Source organism: Eptesicus fuscus, chromosome 18 (assembly GCF_027574615.1).
Source record: "Eptesicus fuscus isolate TK198812 chromosome 18, DD_ASM_mEF_20220401, whole genome shotgun sequence".
NCBI lineage: Eukaryota > Metazoa > Chordata > Mammalia > Chiroptera > Vespertilionidae > Eptesicus > Eptesicus fuscus.
In genome coordinates, this window is record NC_072490.1 from 9,760,935 (window position 1) to 9,779,612 (window position 18,678).

At 53.5% G+C, this 18,678-nt stretch overlaps 1 protein-coding gene across 2 annotated transcripts in view; it reads left to right on the forward strand.

The window, feature by feature from the left end:
* LIMD1 (LIM domain containing 1) overlaps nucleotides 1–18,678 on the forward strand; it is a 43,997-nt gene that overhangs the window by 24,979 nt on the left and 340 nt on the right. For both annotated transcript variants that reach the window (XM_008156951.3, XM_028131604.2), the window contains 5 exons: nucleotides 10,988–11,055; nucleotides 13,488–13,550; nucleotides 16,291–16,421; nucleotides 17,012–17,063; nucleotides 17,472–17,540. In XM_008156951.3, the coding sequence (XP_008155173.2) occupies nucleotides 10,988–11,055; nucleotides 13,488–13,550; nucleotides 16,291–16,421; nucleotides 17,012–17,063; nucleotides 17,472–17,540 (383 nt within the window). The remainder of the gene's footprint in view (nucleotides 1–10,987; nucleotides 11,056–13,487; nucleotides 13,551–16,290; nucleotides 16,422–17,011; nucleotides 17,064–17,471; nucleotides 17,541–18,678) is intronic.

Below are 18,678 nucleotides of genomic sequence, written 5' to 3' on the forward strand. Positions count from 1 at the left end.
TTTGAACTAAGAAAGTTGCCGGGGGAGTCCTGGCCAGGTGGCTCAGTCGGTTGGAGCCTCATCCTATACAACAAAAGGTTGTGGGTTTGATCCCCGATCAGGTCAGGGCGTGTACCAGAGGCAACCAATTTATGCTTCTCTTACATTGATGTTTCTCTCTCTCTCTCTCTCTCTCTCTCTCTCTCTCTCTCTCCCCCTCCCTTTCTCTCTCAAATCAATAAAAAACATATCCTCAGGTGAGGATTAAAAATAAAACAAAGCCCTAGCTGGTTTGGCTCAGTGGACAGAGTGTCGGCCTGCGGACTAAAGAGTTCCGGGTTCAATTCCTGTCAAGGGCACATGACCAAGTTGCGGCGGGCTCAATCCCCAGTAGGGGGCGTGCAAGAGGCAGCTGATCAGTGATTCTCATCATTGATGTTTCTATCTCTACCTCTCCCTTCCTCTCTGAAGTCAATAAAAATATATTTAAAAGGTAGATAAATAAATACAAGCAAGTTGTTGGGGAGGAATATCTTAATGAGTCCGTTGGCTCCTCCTGTGGCCACATGACTAGCTGTCAGTTCCTCAGTGGTTGGGTTTCTCTCGCTTCAGAGTCTGACAAGCCCACAGGCTGACGGAGGACAGCTGGCGTGTGTGGGCGTCGGCTTGGTCCAGCAGTCAAGGCCCTTGTGGTCTGGTCTCTGTCATCGCTTCCTACTAACTTACCAAGTCAGACAGACCTTCTCTTCTCCACATCCGTGTCTCTGAACACACGGCTCCCTAGCATCTCCCCTCTCTGCTCGCCCTGTCCATTCAAATTCTGACCAGGCTTCAGGACCCGGCTCAGAGGCTGCCTTTTCCACGAGCCTTCCCTGTGCCGCCGCAGGAAGGAACCATTTCTCCTGAATTTGTCATGCCCGGCTTTCCGGTTGGTGCTGTCATGGATGCTGTGACCACACGCTCCGTGACCCCGTGCCAGCCGTCCAGGCCCCAGAGCGGAGCTGCTGAAGGCATGGGGACGGGACTCCGTCAGAAAGAGGGTGTCACGCATTCCTGTTTGCACGGGGCCTGCACACACTCCTGCTGCGTGGAAACACACAGCCGCCTCTCCACGGGGAGGGAGCTGTCGGAGACCCAGGCCTGGGCCTGAGCGGCCTCTCTCAGACGCCTGAAGGAGCTGCCTTGGTTCGGTGCCTTACCGCTGCCCGGGAGCTGCTGCAGCGGCAGGAGGCGCCGGGCGCCCCGTGGCCTGGCTCCGCGGGGCCTCACGTGTGTCTGCGAACCTCAGGGTGGAGGGGACGGCACAGCTGGGGTCCACCCCTCCTCGTCGGGGAAGAGGAAATGGGGGCCCAGAGATAGGGAGAAAGTTGCTCAAGATTGGAGACCTCGCTTGGAGCCGGCACAGAATCCAGGCTCCCGAGTCCAGCTTAGCCTTGCACACCCCGGTTTTTCCTGTTGGGGTGCGTGTGTGTTTTCCTGTTTCCCGTTTCATTTATGAAAACAATCTAGCATAAAACACCATAGAGACGTGTTTCTATATGTACGTGCGCGCGTGCACACACGCACACACACGCACTGGCTTCCTGGATCGTGTTGCTAATTTACTAACCAAATGCTGGGTTTTGTCACGCTCACACATGCTTCCAGGAAAGGCCGAGGCCCCACTGACCCGCCGGGCGAAGAAACAGCGAGCGGCTTTTAGTTTGTTACTTTCACAGACAGCGAAACGAAGGACATGCCAGGCGTGCCAGCTGCCTGGGTCCTCGTCCCACACACCGGAAAGGACACAGAGGGGCCGGGCGGTGGCGGGACGCTGAGCAGCCAGTCCCCGGCGCAGAAGAGAGCTGTGTCGTCTCAGTGATGGGCCCCCGGGGAGCTGGGAGGTGCTCTGACAGCCTCCCACGCCCCGGGGTGCTGGGAGGGTCCCGGGGGTCCCCTCGGGGCCTTTTCCGGTGTGGAGGGTGTGGGTTCCTTGGGGCTCCCCGGCTCCCCACCGCTCACAAGCAGCAACAATGTTCAGCTCACTGTTGGTTGTGACAACAGCATGGCAGCCGAAACCTGTGATGTTACTGAAACGGGGGCTTCCAGCTGTACGTGTTCCCTTCTAGGCTTTGTCCAAATTTATACAGATTCGCCCACGATTCTCTGAAATTTTTAGAATTGTAATCATAGCATCTAAAGTGTCATGTCCTTTTTGATTTACTGTTTTGTCGTAAGTTCCTCCACGTCTCTGCAGTCTTCATAGTAGTCATTGTAACCGTTGCCTAGTAACCGGGAGTTATTCTTTTTCGGCATCGCACTCGCTTCCGGCCTGTGGGTCGTCACCCACAGCCCCCGACTGTTGTCGTGCCTGCGTCCTTTCTCCCCTCGCTGAAGCGTCTCCTTGGTGTTCGTTCCCAGAAGTGCAATGTGTGGGCGTTTTTAAAGCCCCCTTCTTTCTTGCCTTGCTCCTCCAGCGGCCAGTGTGTTTGGTTGCCATGGAGATGTGTGGCTTGGGTTTCCCTTCTCCTCCCCCGCAGGCCCTGCCCACCCAGGTGGCCGGGTCCCCAGCTGGATCTCTCGGGGCTGACGGCACTCTGCTGGCACACCGCGGAGCGGAAGGGCGGGTCCGTGCCGAGGGCAGGCAGGGCCTTGGCTGGCGGCCACAAACCCTGTGTCTGGACACCCTGCGTCAAGTGGCCCGTCTGAGGGGACGCTGGCGCCCATCGGTGGCCTCGGGTGGAATGAGAAGGAAGAACCGTGTGCGGGGTCAAGTGGAGCTCTCAGCATCTTGCAGAGCAGACTGAGGGACGAAGGAGGCGGGGCTCTGCGACCTCCCTCCAAGGCGTGAGACTTTGTTCACTTTGTGAAGATTAACCGAGCGTGTTCCCTGCTGGGTCCGGGAGAGACCTGCTGGCCGTGCTGGGGCTCAGGCCGCTCTTGGTGTCCGTGGCCTGAGTGGGCAGGTGACGGACTAGATGAGAGATTCTGGGTGCTTTCCTCCCCGGGGCTCACGGAACAGGGGGCCACCCGGGTCCTGGGGGTGAGGATGAGGGTGCAGGCGGTCCACGCTGACAGGAATTGTGCCCAGTGCCAGCCTGCGCTCAGAGGAAGGCCACCGAGGGCCGGCAGGGTCCACTCGGGACAGTGCTGGGATGTGCGAGTCAAGGCCAGCACTGGTGGCTTTTTATGCGGTGACCCAGGCTCAAGTCCCGGGGTCGGGGGCACTGTGACCTGCCAGCCATACCTTGGGGGGGAAAAAAAATTTAAGAATAAAAATCATTGCTTATCCCACCTTCCAAAACCCAAACGTCCATACCTGTTAAGGACCATGCATGGATTTTACAGTGAAATCTCTCACATTTAGACCCAGTCCGGGGAGAGGCTGTCCGAGTCAGTGGAACATTGAAAAGGTGCGATTGTGTTCCTTCAGGTCAATAGCACAACGAGACATAGGCCCGGCGTGGGGAGCAGAGGGTCTGGGACTCAGCCAGTGGCTGGTGGCGCGCTGCCCAGGAAGCTGTACAGTCCAGGGGGCTCTGGCCAGCTACTTCCTAAGTCTGAACGCCACCCCTGAAATCCTGTTGACTTTATTGTTGACTGAAAATGCTCACAGTCTGAAACGGTGGAGCCTGAATCAGGGAAGTCTCCCTCCATCCACAGCAGGCCTGCCTCCCGACAATAACAGTCAGCACCGTCCTTATGGCCACAGTCAGGCCTTGCTCACTTCATGTCACTGCGACTTTAAGCAGAATGAGGGCTAAGTCAGTGTCATCGTAAGCTAATTGACATAAACAAGAGTTAAGTTCCTCAGGCATCTCTTCAATGTTACAATAACACGACATTATCCGAGGGCCTGATGTAGTTTGTAGGTGAGCTTTCTGTCAGCCTGACCCCTCACCGAGCCCTCCACCCGCAGTAGCTCCCTAAATCCTGTAACAAACAACCCAGTGCGTTCAGTCAGTCCTGTCATCACCCCCATTTTACAGACGAGCAGGCAGTGGCTTGGAGCGTTCAGTTTGCTTGTGGTTGGCTCGGTGATGGCGAACCTATGACACGCGTGTCAGCACTGACACGCGTAGCCATTTCTGATGACACGCGGCCGCATGCCGAGGATGAAACATGTGCTGCTCCTGAGGATGAAACATTTGCGACTAGAGCCTTGGAGTTAGTTTTTTTCCTCAAAGTGACACACTACCCGAGTTATGCTCAGTTTTTTGGCGAAGTTTGACACACCAAGCTCAAAAGGTTGCCCATCACTGGTGTTGGCTACATGGCGGTGAAGCACGGTGGCCGGCACTCAGGCCCGGGACCGCGTGGACCCGCAGCCCTTGCCGTCAGCCACTCTAACGTTACCTTTGCTTCGAGAGAACGTGGGCTGAAGTAGGGGGCCGGCTCTAGGCATGGGGTCCTGCCACAACGTCTCGGATCCCGCTGCTGCCTTGGGGCTGGGTGACCACAGAGGTTGCGTGTTCGGATGCTCTCGGGTTGTGAGTGCAGGCTGCTGCCTGGGACCTGGAGGAGGGGAGATAGGACGCAAGAGCGGGCTGCACCCAGAGCAGAGAAATGGATCCAGGGCTTTGATCGGAGGTCTCTTCCTTCGTAAGGCCTTTGACCCCTGAAGTTCGGAGCCATGGAGTCATCCCAGGATTTCTCATCGTAGTCAGTATTTCTGCACGAGCCCAAGGAGTCAGCCGGATCTGAGGAGGAAGCTGAAGATCAAGAATGTGAGAAAGGAAGAGTGGGCAGATCCCAAAGGAAATCAGTGGGCGAGGGAGAAACCAGGAAACGACCAAAATAGACAGCTGGGCCAAGGGTCGGAAGAGAGCAGAGGGGGGACTTTTCCTTGGCGTGCGGTCAGAGGCTCGTGTCCATCCTTCAAACGCAGGTCCGCTGGGTGCCCTGGAACTGGGGCCGGGTTTGGGGTCTTAGGTCAGACTTTGTTGATTCAACCAGAGGCCACGAAGCCCCTGACGTAGAAGAACATCAGCTTCTTCGTGCTGGTGACATTCATGGAGTCGGCGTTACTGACCTGTATTGTGCAGGTAACTCCAGGGTAGCCACGCCTACATTCCAAGCACACGTGTGGTTTGGGGGGGGAATTTGCCTTCCTTTCCTTCAGGAATCCCAGACCAAGGCCGAGACCTGGTCGTGCCCAATGTGTCACCTGCCTCCCCAGCCCTCAGTGGAGAACGGAGAGTGTGTGCCACATGCCAGGGGACACTACACCCTAATGAGCGTGAAGATGTCGCTCTGGGTGCCTCCTCTCAGAGCCGGAATCCTGGCGTTAGGGAGGAGATCTTTTCTGGAGGTCTGAACTTCATTCAGGTATCCTGGACGCTACTTGGGTGTCCTTGGCTCTCTCCTTTTGCTAAGAGCACCTCTTCTCTCTGAAATCCTGCCTCTAAAATCTTCAATTTCTTCAAGTTGACACATGAAATGAACCATCCTAGGGTCCCGAGTCTAACCCTAGGATGGTTAATTTTATGTGTCAACTTGATGTGCCATGGGGAGCCCACATGCTTGATCAAACGTTATTCCAGGTGTGTCTGTCTGTGGAGGTGTTTCTAGAGGAGATTAACAGTTGGTCGACTGAGTAAAGCAGGTTGCTCTTCCAAAATGGTGGCCCTTACCCAACCGGTCGAAGGCCAGGATACCACAACGTGGCCGACCCTCCCACGAATGAGGAAACTGAAGCTGGGACATCGGCTTTTTCCTGCCTTAATACTGGATCTACTCCGTCGGCTCTCGTGGGCCTCCCGCTTGCCGACTGCAGACCTTGGGACCTGTCAGCCTCCATAATTGTGTGAGCCAGTTCCTTTTATAATAAATCTGTCTATTTTCACACACACACACACACACACACACACACACACACACACTCACAATTAGTTCTGTTCCTCTGGAGAACCCTGACTAATACAGGTCCTTTCATCTTCCTTCTTCCTTCCCTTCCCTTCCCTCCTCACTTCCACTCTCCTGTGTTTCCTCACCAACAATTTCTTTTGCATCCCGGTTTCCATCGGCACTTCTACGCCTCTGACGCTGGTTGTGATGGGAATCAGTGCTCAGGGAGTATTTGCTGTGTCTTCTCACAGCCCCCTCATTTGCCTCACCTCCACGCTCGTATACCCAAGAGGAAGGGGAGTCCCAGAGGGGTCGCACCGCTGGTGCATGGGGGACTGGGGTCCCAGCTCTGTCCTAGGTGGCCTGCAGTGTACATTCTCCCCCCGCATCCGTGGTCCTCACTCTCTACCGTGCATCAGTCACAGCCATGAGGAGCCTGTGACGATGCAGATGCCCGGCTCCCCCAGCAGAGGTCCTGATCCCGGAAATCTAGAGAGCAGAGCCCAGGCGCGTACTTGTACTTCGCGGTGAGCGTCCCAGGGACCTGAAGCCACCAGCTGGGAATGTGTCCGTGGCCCTGCAGCTGCCTCTCGGCCCGCCCCTCCCTACCGTCATTTGGCCTCCAGGTCCTCGGCTGCTTTTCTGAACTCTGGACTCACATGGTCCCCTATGGCAGGCAGGGGCCATGTGTGGCTGTTGAGCACTTGCAGTGTGGCTATTGCGACTGAGAAGTTGACATTTTATCATATCTCACTTTAATTAAAGTTTAAATTTAGCCACATGCGGCTAATGGCTGCCGCCTTGGACAGTGCCAATAAACTCTGCCAAACCAGAGTCTACTGACGCCTGAGAAAGGGTCCTGGTCCTGGCTGTGCTCTGGGGCCACCTAGTGGCGGTCGGCTGCTCTAGCTGGTGTGTCTGTGAGCGCGGTTCTGGGTGCCGGCACTTGCTTGGAGGGCCCAGGACAGGGGCAGTGATTCCAGGAATCTCCAGGTTAGTTGGTGCCTGTGTCACGGGCCAGATCGGGAGCGATTCCTGCCCCTCTGCCTCCTCCCTGCTTCTCAAGACCGGGTTGCTTGCTGCTTTCTGCCTGACGCCCCTTCCCCTCAACGTTGCCCGTGGTCCCAACGAGTTATACCCACACATGTGCCATCGCGAGAGACGTTCACGGAATTGTCGGGATAGTTGAGATACTACGTAGGCAAAGTGCCCAGTAAATTCCGAGCCTCAGAATTCACCAAATGCAGATGACAGTGTTGGACTCATGCGTATCATGTTTGTATGAAGAGGAAGGGACACCCAGAGAGTTGGGCGCAATCCTGGGGTGTCATTTCCCGTGGATTCCCAGGAGTCATCCGTTCCCGCCTCCTTGTGTTGCTCCGAGATAGTGACGTGGGGTGGATTTTAGTTCCGCCTCCTTCTCCGGTGAGCCCTTCCCACACTGAAACCCCGAGGAGGGGACGGGGAGCGAGCGACGTGTGGCCTTCGTAAGAGGCACACGGAGGGACAGGGACAGAAAGGGGCGCTAATGAGTCAGCGACGTGGGACAGTGTTTTTGAACATTTAAAACACTTTTTTAATATATGCAAGTTCTAAATGCAGTCCTCGGAACACAGAAGGCAACCAACAGGTGTGAGCTTTTCTCTCCCACGGACAGAAGACAAACTACAACATTTCTATGTGGGACTCGGTGTCAAACCTTAGATGGTTTAGCCAAAACCGGTTTGGCTCAGTGGATAGAGCGTCAGCCTGTAGACTGAAAGGTCCCAGGTTCGATTCCGGTCAAGGGCATGTGCATTGGTTGCGGGCACATCCCCAGTAGGGGGTGTGCAGGAGGCAGCTGATCAATGTTTCTCTCTCATCGATGTTTCTAGCTTTCTATCCCTCTCCCTTCCTCTCTGTAAAAAATCAATAAAATATATATTTAAAAAAAAAAAACTTAGATGGTTTCTTAAAACGGCAGTAAAACCTGGAGCAGATCCAGGTCCACTCTCAGGTCTGTTGGGGAGTCCTCAATTTTTTTTAAAAAAATGCATTTTTATTGACTTCCGAAAGGAAGAGGAAGAGAGAGAGAAACGAGAGAACCATAGATTGGTGGCCTCTTGCACGCCCCCTGCTGGGGATTGAGCCCGTAACCCAGGCATGTGCCTTGATCGGGAATCAAACCTTAACCTCCTGGTTCATAGGTTGAGGCTCAACCACTGAGCCACGCCGGCCAGGCCTCGGTTTATTTTTTTTTTTAATGAAGGAAATGCAGGAGCAGCCTCTAGGCCCCTTCCCTGGCCTCTGGACCTGGGACTTCTTAGCCCTGGGCACTGGCAGCAAGAGGCGTTGTCTAGCCAGAGGGGCAGTTTTTTAAGTGACCAAAGTAATACCTGCTTGTTATTAAAAGTTTGGGGAGGTGTAGGAAAGTATACAGAAGCAAACAAAGCATGAACATCCCACAGCCCCTGCCAGGCCCCCTGGGGTGCAGACACCATTATGTCCACACACAGGCAACCATCCTCTTGGGCAGATTTCTTTTCCAGTCTTTTTTCTTGGAATTTCTTCTTTACATAGTTGAAATACACAATCTTTAGATCTTTTTTTTTCATATTATTACATAACGGTGTTGTTTTTTTAAAAAAATATATTTTATTGATTTTTTACAGAGAGGAAGGGAGAGGGATAGAGAGTTAGAAACATCGATGAGAGAGAAACATCGATCAGCTGCCTCCTGCACACCCCCTACCGGGGATGTGCCCGCAACCAAGGTACATGCCCTTGACCAGAATCGAACCTGGGACCCTTGAGTCCGCAGGCCGACGCTCTATCCACTGAGCCAAACCGGTTTCGGCTAACGGTGTTGTTTTTAAAATATATATATTTTATTGATGTTTTACAGAGAGGAAGGGAGAGGGATAGAGAGTTAGAAACATCGATGAGAGAGAAACATCGATCAGCTGCCTCCTGCACACCCCCCTACTGGGGATGTGCCCGCAACCAAGGTACATGCCCTTGACCAGAATCGAACCTGGGACCCTTCGGTCTGCAGGCTGACGCTCTATCCACTGAGCCAAACCAGCTAGGGCATAACGGTGTTTTTTAAGTTAAAAAGTGTTTCGGGTTATAAATACATAATTCTAGAAAATTTTATCATTGAAATTATGAAACAAAAAAGTAAAATTTCTCATTTCATCGACCTGTGTGCCTGCTACTACAAAAAAGCTTCAAATATTGAAATGTATAAAGTGGTAAGTGAAACTTCCCTTCATTACAGCCTCTCAGTGCTGTATAATAGTAGATAAGTTGTTTTTTTTTTTAATTTATAAAATTGAAAGTGAAATTTCTCTGTAACGCTAGCTACCGGTAGTAACCGCTACTAGTTTTAGTGTGCAATCTTCCAGGTTTTTGTTTTGCCTGTCAGTGGTGTGTGTGTGTGTGTGTGTGTGTGTGTGTGTGTGTAAGTTACTGAACTGGAGTTGTACTATAAATACAGTTGTCAGCTGGCTTTTTTCACTTACGAATGTATTGTGTATCTTTCTATAGTATAAGCATTTTCCAGTGTCACTAAAACACTTCACGGAATGGTATTTTAAATGGCTACATAATGTTTTCACATTTAGATGCACCGTTTTATGTAGTCCTTCCCTAAGGCTATCAGTTTAGATCGAAGTAAATATTTATTCACATGCCAGATTCTTTCCCTAAGCTAAGTCCCAGACTGCCCCACTGAATCAAAGATAAACATTTTAAAGTTTCCTTTCCAAAGAGAGTTTATCGTTTTACACTCTCGTCAGTAGCTTACAGAAATATGTCGTGGCTGCAGTCACAAATGACTGGGATCACTTTTTAAAAAAATGTCTTTGTTAATATCATAAGGGAAAAGGCTCTTGTTTAATTTGCGTTTCTTAAAATATGAGAGGGTTCAGTGCTCCGGCGTGCTTAATGATCTTCCTGGATGATTTTTGCAACAGAGGTAATCCGCCCTCTATTAAAACAAAAAAAACCCGGAATTCCCAGCTCAGATTCCTGGGCCCGGACTCCTTAGAACTCCCTGGGCCGACTCCTGGGCTCAGAGCTGGGTGTCTGCCCCTGGGTGGGTCAGAAGCCTCGCCTCTCTAGCACGGCCTGTGCGGGGTTCAGGCGGCCTCCGGCTCCCTCTAGTGGCCTCACCGGCAGCTGCAGCCTCACCTCCTTTCCCGTCACCCCGGTGGGAAATCCTAGAATGAAGAAAACCAATTAAACTTAACCTCCAAGGCTGCCAGGGGGTTCTGGTAGTGAACTCTGAAACCGCTGAGTTGTAAGCACTCGTCTTGTTACCCTAGTTTAGCAGAGTCAGGAAATACTTGCGAAGGTTCTAGGACCTTCTAGAAGTGAGGGTAACTCACTTTGAGGGGAGCTAAAGGATTAGCATTTGGCCTACAGCTGAAGTGTATGAGCGCACATGCAATGTTGCAGTCACAGGTGTTTGAGTTTATATGTCCATGTATATGCACACACACTTTCATACCTCCCTCCCCTTTTAAAGAATTTTAAGTATGTCGCTGGGTCCTTAAATCTCCTTTTGAAAACAATCCTTTCCATGGCTGCCTAATAAAATAAATGCTGCCGTTTATTTTATAGGAATAGGATCTGCTCATTTCTCATGGACGTTATAAATGATGGCGGGATGAAGAGCCTTTAAACGATTGAACTCTGATTATTGTCTTGCAGTAGAATTTTTGGGTCAAAAATCATCTGAACTTTCTAAATTCTATGAATATTTAATTCCAAATTTTCTCTCAAAACCCTGCTCCAAGAAGGGGTCAATGGGTGGGAGGGGGGACATATGTAATACTTTCAACAATAAAGATTTAATTTAGCCGAAACCGGTTTGGCTCAGTGGATAGAGTGTCGGCCTGCGGACTCAAGGGTCCCAGGTTCGATTCTGGTCGGGGGCATGTACGTTGGTTGCGGGCACATCCCCAGTAGGGGGTGTGCAGGAGGCAGCTGATCGATGTTTCTAACTCTCTATCCCTCTCTCTTCCTCTCTGTGAAAAATCAATAAAATATATTTTTTAAAAAAGATTTAATTTAAAAACAAGCAAACACCCTCGTGGCGTGGGGAATGTCTGCCTGCCAGTGTCATTATTAGTGCTGTTCTCGCTAATGGTCTGACGCGGCACAGGCCATTATTTTAATTTGAATTTTTTTCCCTTAGGCCGGAAGCTGAGAGGAAAAGCCTTTTATTTCGTCAACGGCAAAGTGTTTTGTGAGGAAGACTTCCTGGTGAGTCTGACCCCCCAAAGCCTCCCTCCCCTCAGCCCCGACCAGCGTCGGGGGGCGGGCAGCACGCGGGAGGCCCGGCCTGGAGAGGAGGGTGGCCGCCCCGCCCCCGAACGGGGTCCTGACCGTCCTTCTGGAGACGCGTGGGGTGGCCCGTGTGCCCGAGGCAAACGACAAGCCACCGAGCTTGGTGCTTTGAAGGGGCTTGAGGGTCACTCGGCCTGTCCACTTGTTGCTTCGCCCACTTCTGCCTGGGCCCGCTCCTGCCTACTCCACCCCTTATCCCAAAAAAGCCTCCGGACTGGGATGCAGGCCTTCCTCACGTCTCACTCTGCCTGCTCCCCACGGACCCGGCCTCCCCGACGCATGGACAGTCCCTCCACGGGCAGCCCTGTCACCTCTGAGGCCGGCTGCTGACCTCCCACCGCCCACAGGACCGTCCCGGGGCCGCCCCCCAGCCCCTCCCACTCCAGTTGCCAGAAGCAGAAACATCACCTCGCCGTGGGTCCTCACCTCGGAGAACCGTGTCCTAGGTTCCTCCTGTCCCCTCCTCCCTCCCGCCGGTCCCAGTGCAGCCACGCACTGAGCCTCGGGCCACCAGGCCCGCCCTGGGCCTGTTTCGCTGGCACTGGCAGCGGGGCCCAGCCCGGTGGCCGGGTGCCCTCCTCCGCACTATCTGCCTGTGCACCTGGCCTTCGGGGCACCCCCAGGGTTCAGGCACGTGCAGAAAAGCTCTCCACCTCAGGAGCCTGCCTCTCCCAGCCTGTGACTCACTCACTCTGCACTTGACATTCCCTGCACGCCCGCCCGCCAGGCTCCCTTCCTGCCTTAGCTTGTGCCCTCTCCTCTGCCTGGAATGTCTTCGCCCTTTCTTTGCCCGGGTAACTCCCGCAGCCTTCCTTGTCCCTCCTGCCCCCACACGGGCTTGCCTCCTCCATGCAGCCCCCCGCCCTGGCAGACAGTTAGCACACAGCATCATGTCCGTTTATAAGCCTTTCCCCTCCGGACTGTAGAGACGGTAGCCCCTCGGGAGGGATGAGCGAGCTTCTCCACCTTCGGGCCTTGAGATCCGAGCTCAGTGCTGAGCACGGAGTGCGGCCGGGAAAGGGAGCTGAACTGAGCCTGCGTTTCAGGCATGAGGACTGGGAGACCCAGAGGGGGGCGGGCCAGTGTCTTGGTGTGGATGGATTCATGTGACTCATGTTTGCCGGGCACAGACACGCAAACCCGAGCTGGCTTAAGCCAAAAGGAAATTCATTCTGACATTGCCTCCGGGAGTCATTTTCTCTTTCTGGCCCTGCCTCTCACTCTCACTGTGTGAGTGTCAGACTCGGGTGGGCACTAAGCGATGGCCTGATGTGCGGGTCCCGCGTTTGTCCAGAGCCTGGGCAGACAGTTCCTGGAGCCTCCGTGGCTCTTGTTGGGTCTCCTGGCCATCCTTGGGCAAAGTCATTGGTGCTGGCGGAGTGCGAGGCTCTGATTGGCCGGGGCCGAGTCTGTGCCCCACCTTGGAACACAGTATGGGGTTTGTCCTACAGGAGTGGTGGGGTCCCGAGTGAAAATACAGAACTGTTGTTACCCCTAGAACGGGAGAAGGAGCCAGACAGCAGAAACCACAACTGGTGGAGAGTTGCAGAAAGTTCTCCTTTTCCTTCCCATTCCATTTCCCCCATTAAGTAATATTTGCAATATCTAAACTCCACTCTCTCCCAGTGTGTAGTATCTCGTATGTTTTCTGAAGAGAGTTCCTCGTTTCTTTTAAGACTCCTGCCGTGTGTGTGTGTGTGTGTGTGTGTGTGTGTGTGTGTGTGTTAGATAATACTTACCGAGTTTCTTTGAAGCTAACTGTCAAAGGCATTGGCTTTTTAACCAGAAACTGACTTGAATTTGAATCCTGTCCTTACCCCTTAGAGGCTGTGTGACCTTGAGAAGGTCACTTAACCTCTCTGAGCTTCCCTTTTGAGAAACGGTTAGCATGTATGCTGCAGAATTGTTTTAGGATTCATTGGAGTGGTGGCCTCAACTTGAACACGCATCAGAATCCTTCAAAGGGCTTGTGAAAACACGGATTCTGGGCCCCACCCCCTGCGTTTCCAATTGGGCTGTATTCTAATAATTTGCATTTTTTTAGAGTTTGTAAGTGATGCCTGGGAACTCCTCTTAGAACCGCCTGGTTGGATTCAGCCTCTCTGCCATGCCACGGGTACCCAGGTGTACTTCCTAGGGCAAGTGGTATTGGTATTCGTCATGGCTTTTGTGGCAGAAATGATTCCATGAGTCATCTACACAGCTGTGTTGTCCTCGGGGAAATGACAGATTCCTGAAAGAGTGACACATCTTTCCGAGAACGTCATGGCTATCCTCATGGCTGGCCGGGGAGAGGCTGGGTTCCCCTGCCCTGCCCGGGTTAACTCTCTCTTCTCTTTCCTCGGCAGTACTCTGGCTTCCAGCAGTCAGCCGACCGGTGTTTTCTGTGTGGCCACCTGATCATGGACATGGTGAGTAGGGTCAGCCGAACAAGATAAGAGCACGGTGAGCGGGGGAGGCCTGCAGAGAACAGAGGCATTCACCACGGAGAACCGTATTTCCTAGCTCGACTGGTGGCTGCAGTTTTTATTAACATCTGGTTTTACGGAAAGCAGATCCTACGCAGTTCGCCTTGTTTGATGTTGGCTTGCGTTGGAATTCGCATCCTCAGCCCTCCAGTCCACACAGCGTTGTGTTTCCAAGGATCCTCTCTGCGCTGGGCTATCCGCACGCTGGCCTCCCTCTGACATCCCTGCAGCATCCTAGCTGAGACGCCCAAGGGAACCTGTTTTTACTGCGGAATTCTCAGCTGCCTTGGCCTCGGGCGCAGAAAGTCAGATAAACACTGTGTTTTTCCCCTTTGATCTGCCCGGCTCAGTCTGTTCCTAAAACTAATTAAATTTTTGTTGTTGTTGTTGTGAATCTTCACCTGAGGAGGTTTTTTCCATTGCTTTTCAGAGAGAGTGGGAGGGAGGAAGGGAGAGAGAGAGAGGGAGAGGGAGAGAGAGGGAGAAGGAGAGGAAAAGGGAGAGGGAGAGGGAGAGGGAGGGAGAGAGAGAGAGAGAGAGAGAGAGAGGGAGAGAGAGAGAGAGAGAGAAAGAGAGACATTGATGTGAGAAAGACACATCAACTGGTTGCCTCCTGCACCTGCCCCAACCGGGGACAGAGCGCGAACGTGAGACCCAGGTACGTGCCCTGGACCGGGAATAGAACTGGAGACCCTTCGGTGTGCAGGCCAACACTAACCGCTGAGAACACCAGCCAAGGCCCAGGATGAATTTTCGAACCAGGGGAACAAGGAGCAAATTTTATTCGTTCTGTTCCTTGCTGAGCCACTGGCTCTCTGAGCGTGTCCTGGGCCGCAGTGTCTTTATCTCTTCAGTGGAGATAGTTTTCCCTTCCTGGTCTCCGTAGAGCAGGGGTGGGGAACCTTTTTTCTGCCAAGGGCCATTTGGATCTCTATAACATCATTCATGGGCCGTACAAGATTACCAACTTAAAAATCAGCCTGCTGTGTTGGGTCAAACATTTAATTAGCTCACCCCCTCATGCCTTGACAGGGCGTTCCCCAGCCCTGCCTTACAGGGTAAGGCTGTGGGCCTAAGGAATACGGAGGATCAGGTGCTCACCAATGGAGAATGGCCCTGTAGGTTTTATTTAATATACTAGAGCAGAGGTTGGCAAACCGTGGCTCTTTGGCCCCTTGAGTGTGGCTCTTCCACAAAATATCTGTGCGATTGAAACTTCGTGGCCCATGCGCAGAAGTCGGTTTTCGGCTCTCAAAAGAAATTTCAATCATTGTACTGTTGACATTTGGCTCTGTTGACTAATGAGTTTGCCGACTACTGCCCTAGAGAAAATGACATAGAACTTCGTTTTAGTTGTAAAGAGTTAAATAAATCCCTTTTTACTGATCCATGCATTCCTTTCAGGAGAAGGGAATTGCTAAGAGTTGCCTTTAAAACAACAACAACAACCATTTTTATTGAGAAACAACTCATGGAGTAAAGGACACCCCCCCCCCAAGTGTGCAGCTGAGTGAACTTTTACACTTGCAGATACCCACGGCAGCACCTCCCAGATCAGGATGTAGATCATCTCCCACAGTCCGCACCCCAGAAGGTTCCTCCCTGGCCTCCTCCCCGTCGAGATCCCCCACCCACAGGAGTCCCCACTATCCTGAAACCTCTCGCCTCGCTTTGTTTCACTGGTCCTGGAGAGTCTAGGCTCCTTGGGGACTGCCTTTTCTCACTTACAAAAATGTTTTTGAGATTCATGCATCTGTGGTCACCTGTGTTGGTAGTTTGTTTGTTTTCCTTGCTAAGTAGAAGTCCATTGTAGGGATACAGCAGTTTGCTTATCCATTCTCCTGCTGGTGGGGTTTGGGTGGTTCCCACTTGGTAGGAATAGAGCTGCTGTGAACACTCTTAGGCATGTCTCTGATGGACATAAATACTCATTCCTGCTGGTCCAGGGATTGTACTCTGAGAACCACCGACTTAACAGGAAAAATGCATTATTTCACCGAACGAGAGTGTGGAGGTGGGCAGTTCCACGGTGGGTGAATCTGGTTACGTGCTGATGTCACGAAGGACGTTCCATCCGGCTCTTCTCCCCTCCCCACGTGTCTCAGCGCTGTCCCGGCTTCAGGGTGGCCTCTTACAGGTCCAGGTGTCACATCCGGGTCAGTGACCCTGAGAGGAAGGAGCTTTGTGGGGCTTTCTCTTCACTGTGCTTAAAAACAACAGCAAAGAGGCTTTGCTTGCACTTGGATTTCAGATAATCGGCTGAGTCTCGGCTTATCCTGCCGCAGGGTCAAAGCCGCTTAGAAGGAGTTGGAGGTTTTCTCCGAGCTCTGCATTTTCCCGGGGAATTGCCTTTAACCTTTCCACATACTCGCTGCTCTCCAAATCTGGGATGGATCCTTTGGTGGTCCTACTATGTATCATTTCCTACAAAGAACCGTAAGGCTTTCTGACGGGGAGCCATTGAAATTCCCTCCTGGAGTTTTTAGGAATTCAGGAGGAAGGTCCTGTTTGGCCTCCTGCTGCTAATACATGTGACTGCATTAGCTTTCCTGCCCGGTCGCCTCTTGACCGTGGTCCACGTGAAACTTGGTATGTGTGATTGTTCACGTGGTCCCTCCGCCTGATGTTCTCCCTTCCTCGCCGTCCTCCCGCTGAGTCCCGGCCTGGCCCTTTGTGTCCGCAGATCCTGCAGGCCCTGGGGAAGTCCTACCACCCCGGCTGTTTCCGCTGTGTCATCTGTAACGAGTGCTTGGACGGGGTGCCCTTCACCGTGGACTCGGAGAACAAGATCTACTGTGTCCGCGATTACCACAAGTAAGGAGGGCCGGGAGCCCACGTGTGAGCCACGCGGTGGGCACGCAGCAGTGACAGCAGACACCTGCCGAGGCGTGTCTGCAGCAGCTCACCCATTAGCCCACAGCCCGGCAAAGGCCTAATGGTTTGCGGGGTGGAGCAGGGGCCTCGGAGCTCAGCGATGTCTGTGCAGACAGGAACTGATGAAAAAAATTACGTTTATTGAATGAAAAAAACACACACACCAAAACCCCCCCCCCCCCCCCCCCCCAGATCACATCCTCCAGGCCCTGTGGCTCCAGCTTGGCTAACTTAGAAGGCGCCGGTTCAGCTGGCCTCCCCCCTCGGTGCGCCTGGGCCTGTACCAGGCTCCTCAAGGGGAGAAAACAGACAGTCAGTCTCTGTTCCGAGCAGAGAGGGGCCCGATGTGCTTGTTAGCGCTGGGGATGGATCCGGAAGCATGAGGAAGCGAGTCCCAGTGAGTGAGCCAGGCGCTCCGTCCAGGGCTGGAGGGGACAGGGCCGGGCCTGGGGGGAGGGCTCCCAGGAACCCTGGGCCTTGCCCTCCAGAAGCACAACCTGCATCTCACGGCTTCTCTGCTCTCCCCACAGGGTGCTGGCCCCCAAGTGTGCAGCCTGCGGGCTCCCCATCCTTCCCCCTGAGGTGAGCTGCCCCTCAGACCCGGGTCGCCCACGACAGGAATTTCTCCTGGGGTCATTTCCAGGCTCTGTCCTTCGTGTCCTCCCCAAGGAGCCCCTTCCTCTTCCGCCGGCTTCCCCAGCCCAGTGCCCTGCTTGTGCCCTGTTTGTCCCGCAGTCAGGGCAGACTTAATGCTAACTCCTAGAGGAGAAGGTGAGCAGGTGGCTTTTTCAGGTTTGACGACATCCCAGAGGGGGGGACTCCTGTCCCTCCATTTCCCGTAAGTCAATGTGTCCTTTCCCCCCGTGTTAGTATCTTCTCCTAAGGCCGCCTGCTTGTTACTCAGAATCCCCCTCACACACCCCCTCCCCCCACTGCTTGTGGAACCCAATGGGCCCCCCAACTTCTTGTTCCCGCTTTTTCTCGGTCCAGGGCTCAGACGAGACCATCCGTGTCGTGTCCATGGACAGAGATTACCACGTGGAGTGTTACCACTGCGAGGTAGGCCTCCCCCTGCCCAGGCCCCCAACACCTGCTTAGCAGTCCCAGAGAAAGCCCGCCCAGGTGACTGGCAGGAGGCGGTTAGGTTCGGGCCTGGGGCTGCCGTCATAGCGGATGGAGGAAATGGGATGGAGCCTGTTCTGGGGGCGGAGCGGGGAGGAGAGGTCGGAGAGGACGCAGGTGTATGGGGCGTGAAGGTCTTTACTATTTTCTCTAAGGCCTGAGTCCGTGGCAGCTGCCCCGCCTGAAGCTGCGGAGTGGGAGGAGCATGGGGAATGTGGGGTCAGGTCCTGTTTGGGGGCCTCATCTGGACTTCAGGCAGGTGTGCGGCATGAGGAATAGACCCTCCCACCCCCTCCAGCTTGTACCAAGCATGGCAAACATGCGGCCGACTGGCTGTGAGTTTGACACGCTTGTATAGGCTGTTCCATCTGCCAGGAGCCTCGTTCTCAGCGGAGCCCTGGAAATCATGAAGAAATTTCACCCCACTTCACCCCCCTTGGAAACAGGGATGTGGCTGATCGGTGTGAAGGTGGGGGGGGGGCATCTGCCCCTCCCCTTCCCTCCCCTCCCTCTTATCACCCCCAGGCTGAAGGGTGCTGAGGACGGTTAGGCCAGCCAGGGGTCGCCCCTCACCAGCCCTTGTGAAGGGTGCAGACGCTGTAAGAGCCCGTGGCCTTCTAACCAGAACTATGTGGAAGGAGATGAGACTTATTTTGTAATGCGGGGGTGGGGGGGGGGAGCAGGGAGGTCAGGAGAGCAGGGGCGTGGGTACGGATAGATTGATCCCACCGCCGGGCGCCGGCGCTAAGGAAATAGGTGGGACTTGTCAGTGGTGCCCCAGGCGCTGGGGGCAAAGTGAAGCTACACACAACCAGACCAGCACCGTCCAGGGGACATCGAGAGCCACAAATGCAGGTCCTGCGTGTCATTTTGTTTCCTAGTAGCCACATTAAAAAGGTAGAAGAAATAGTCGGGATCGAGTTTTGTGATAAACTGTATTCAGCCCATTCTATCCCGAGTGTTACCATTTCCACATGTAGTCACTAGGAAACATTTTTCACGAGCCATTTTATATCCACTCCCCACCCCTCTGGCGTGTGTTTACACTGACATCACATCCCATTTCCCACCAGCC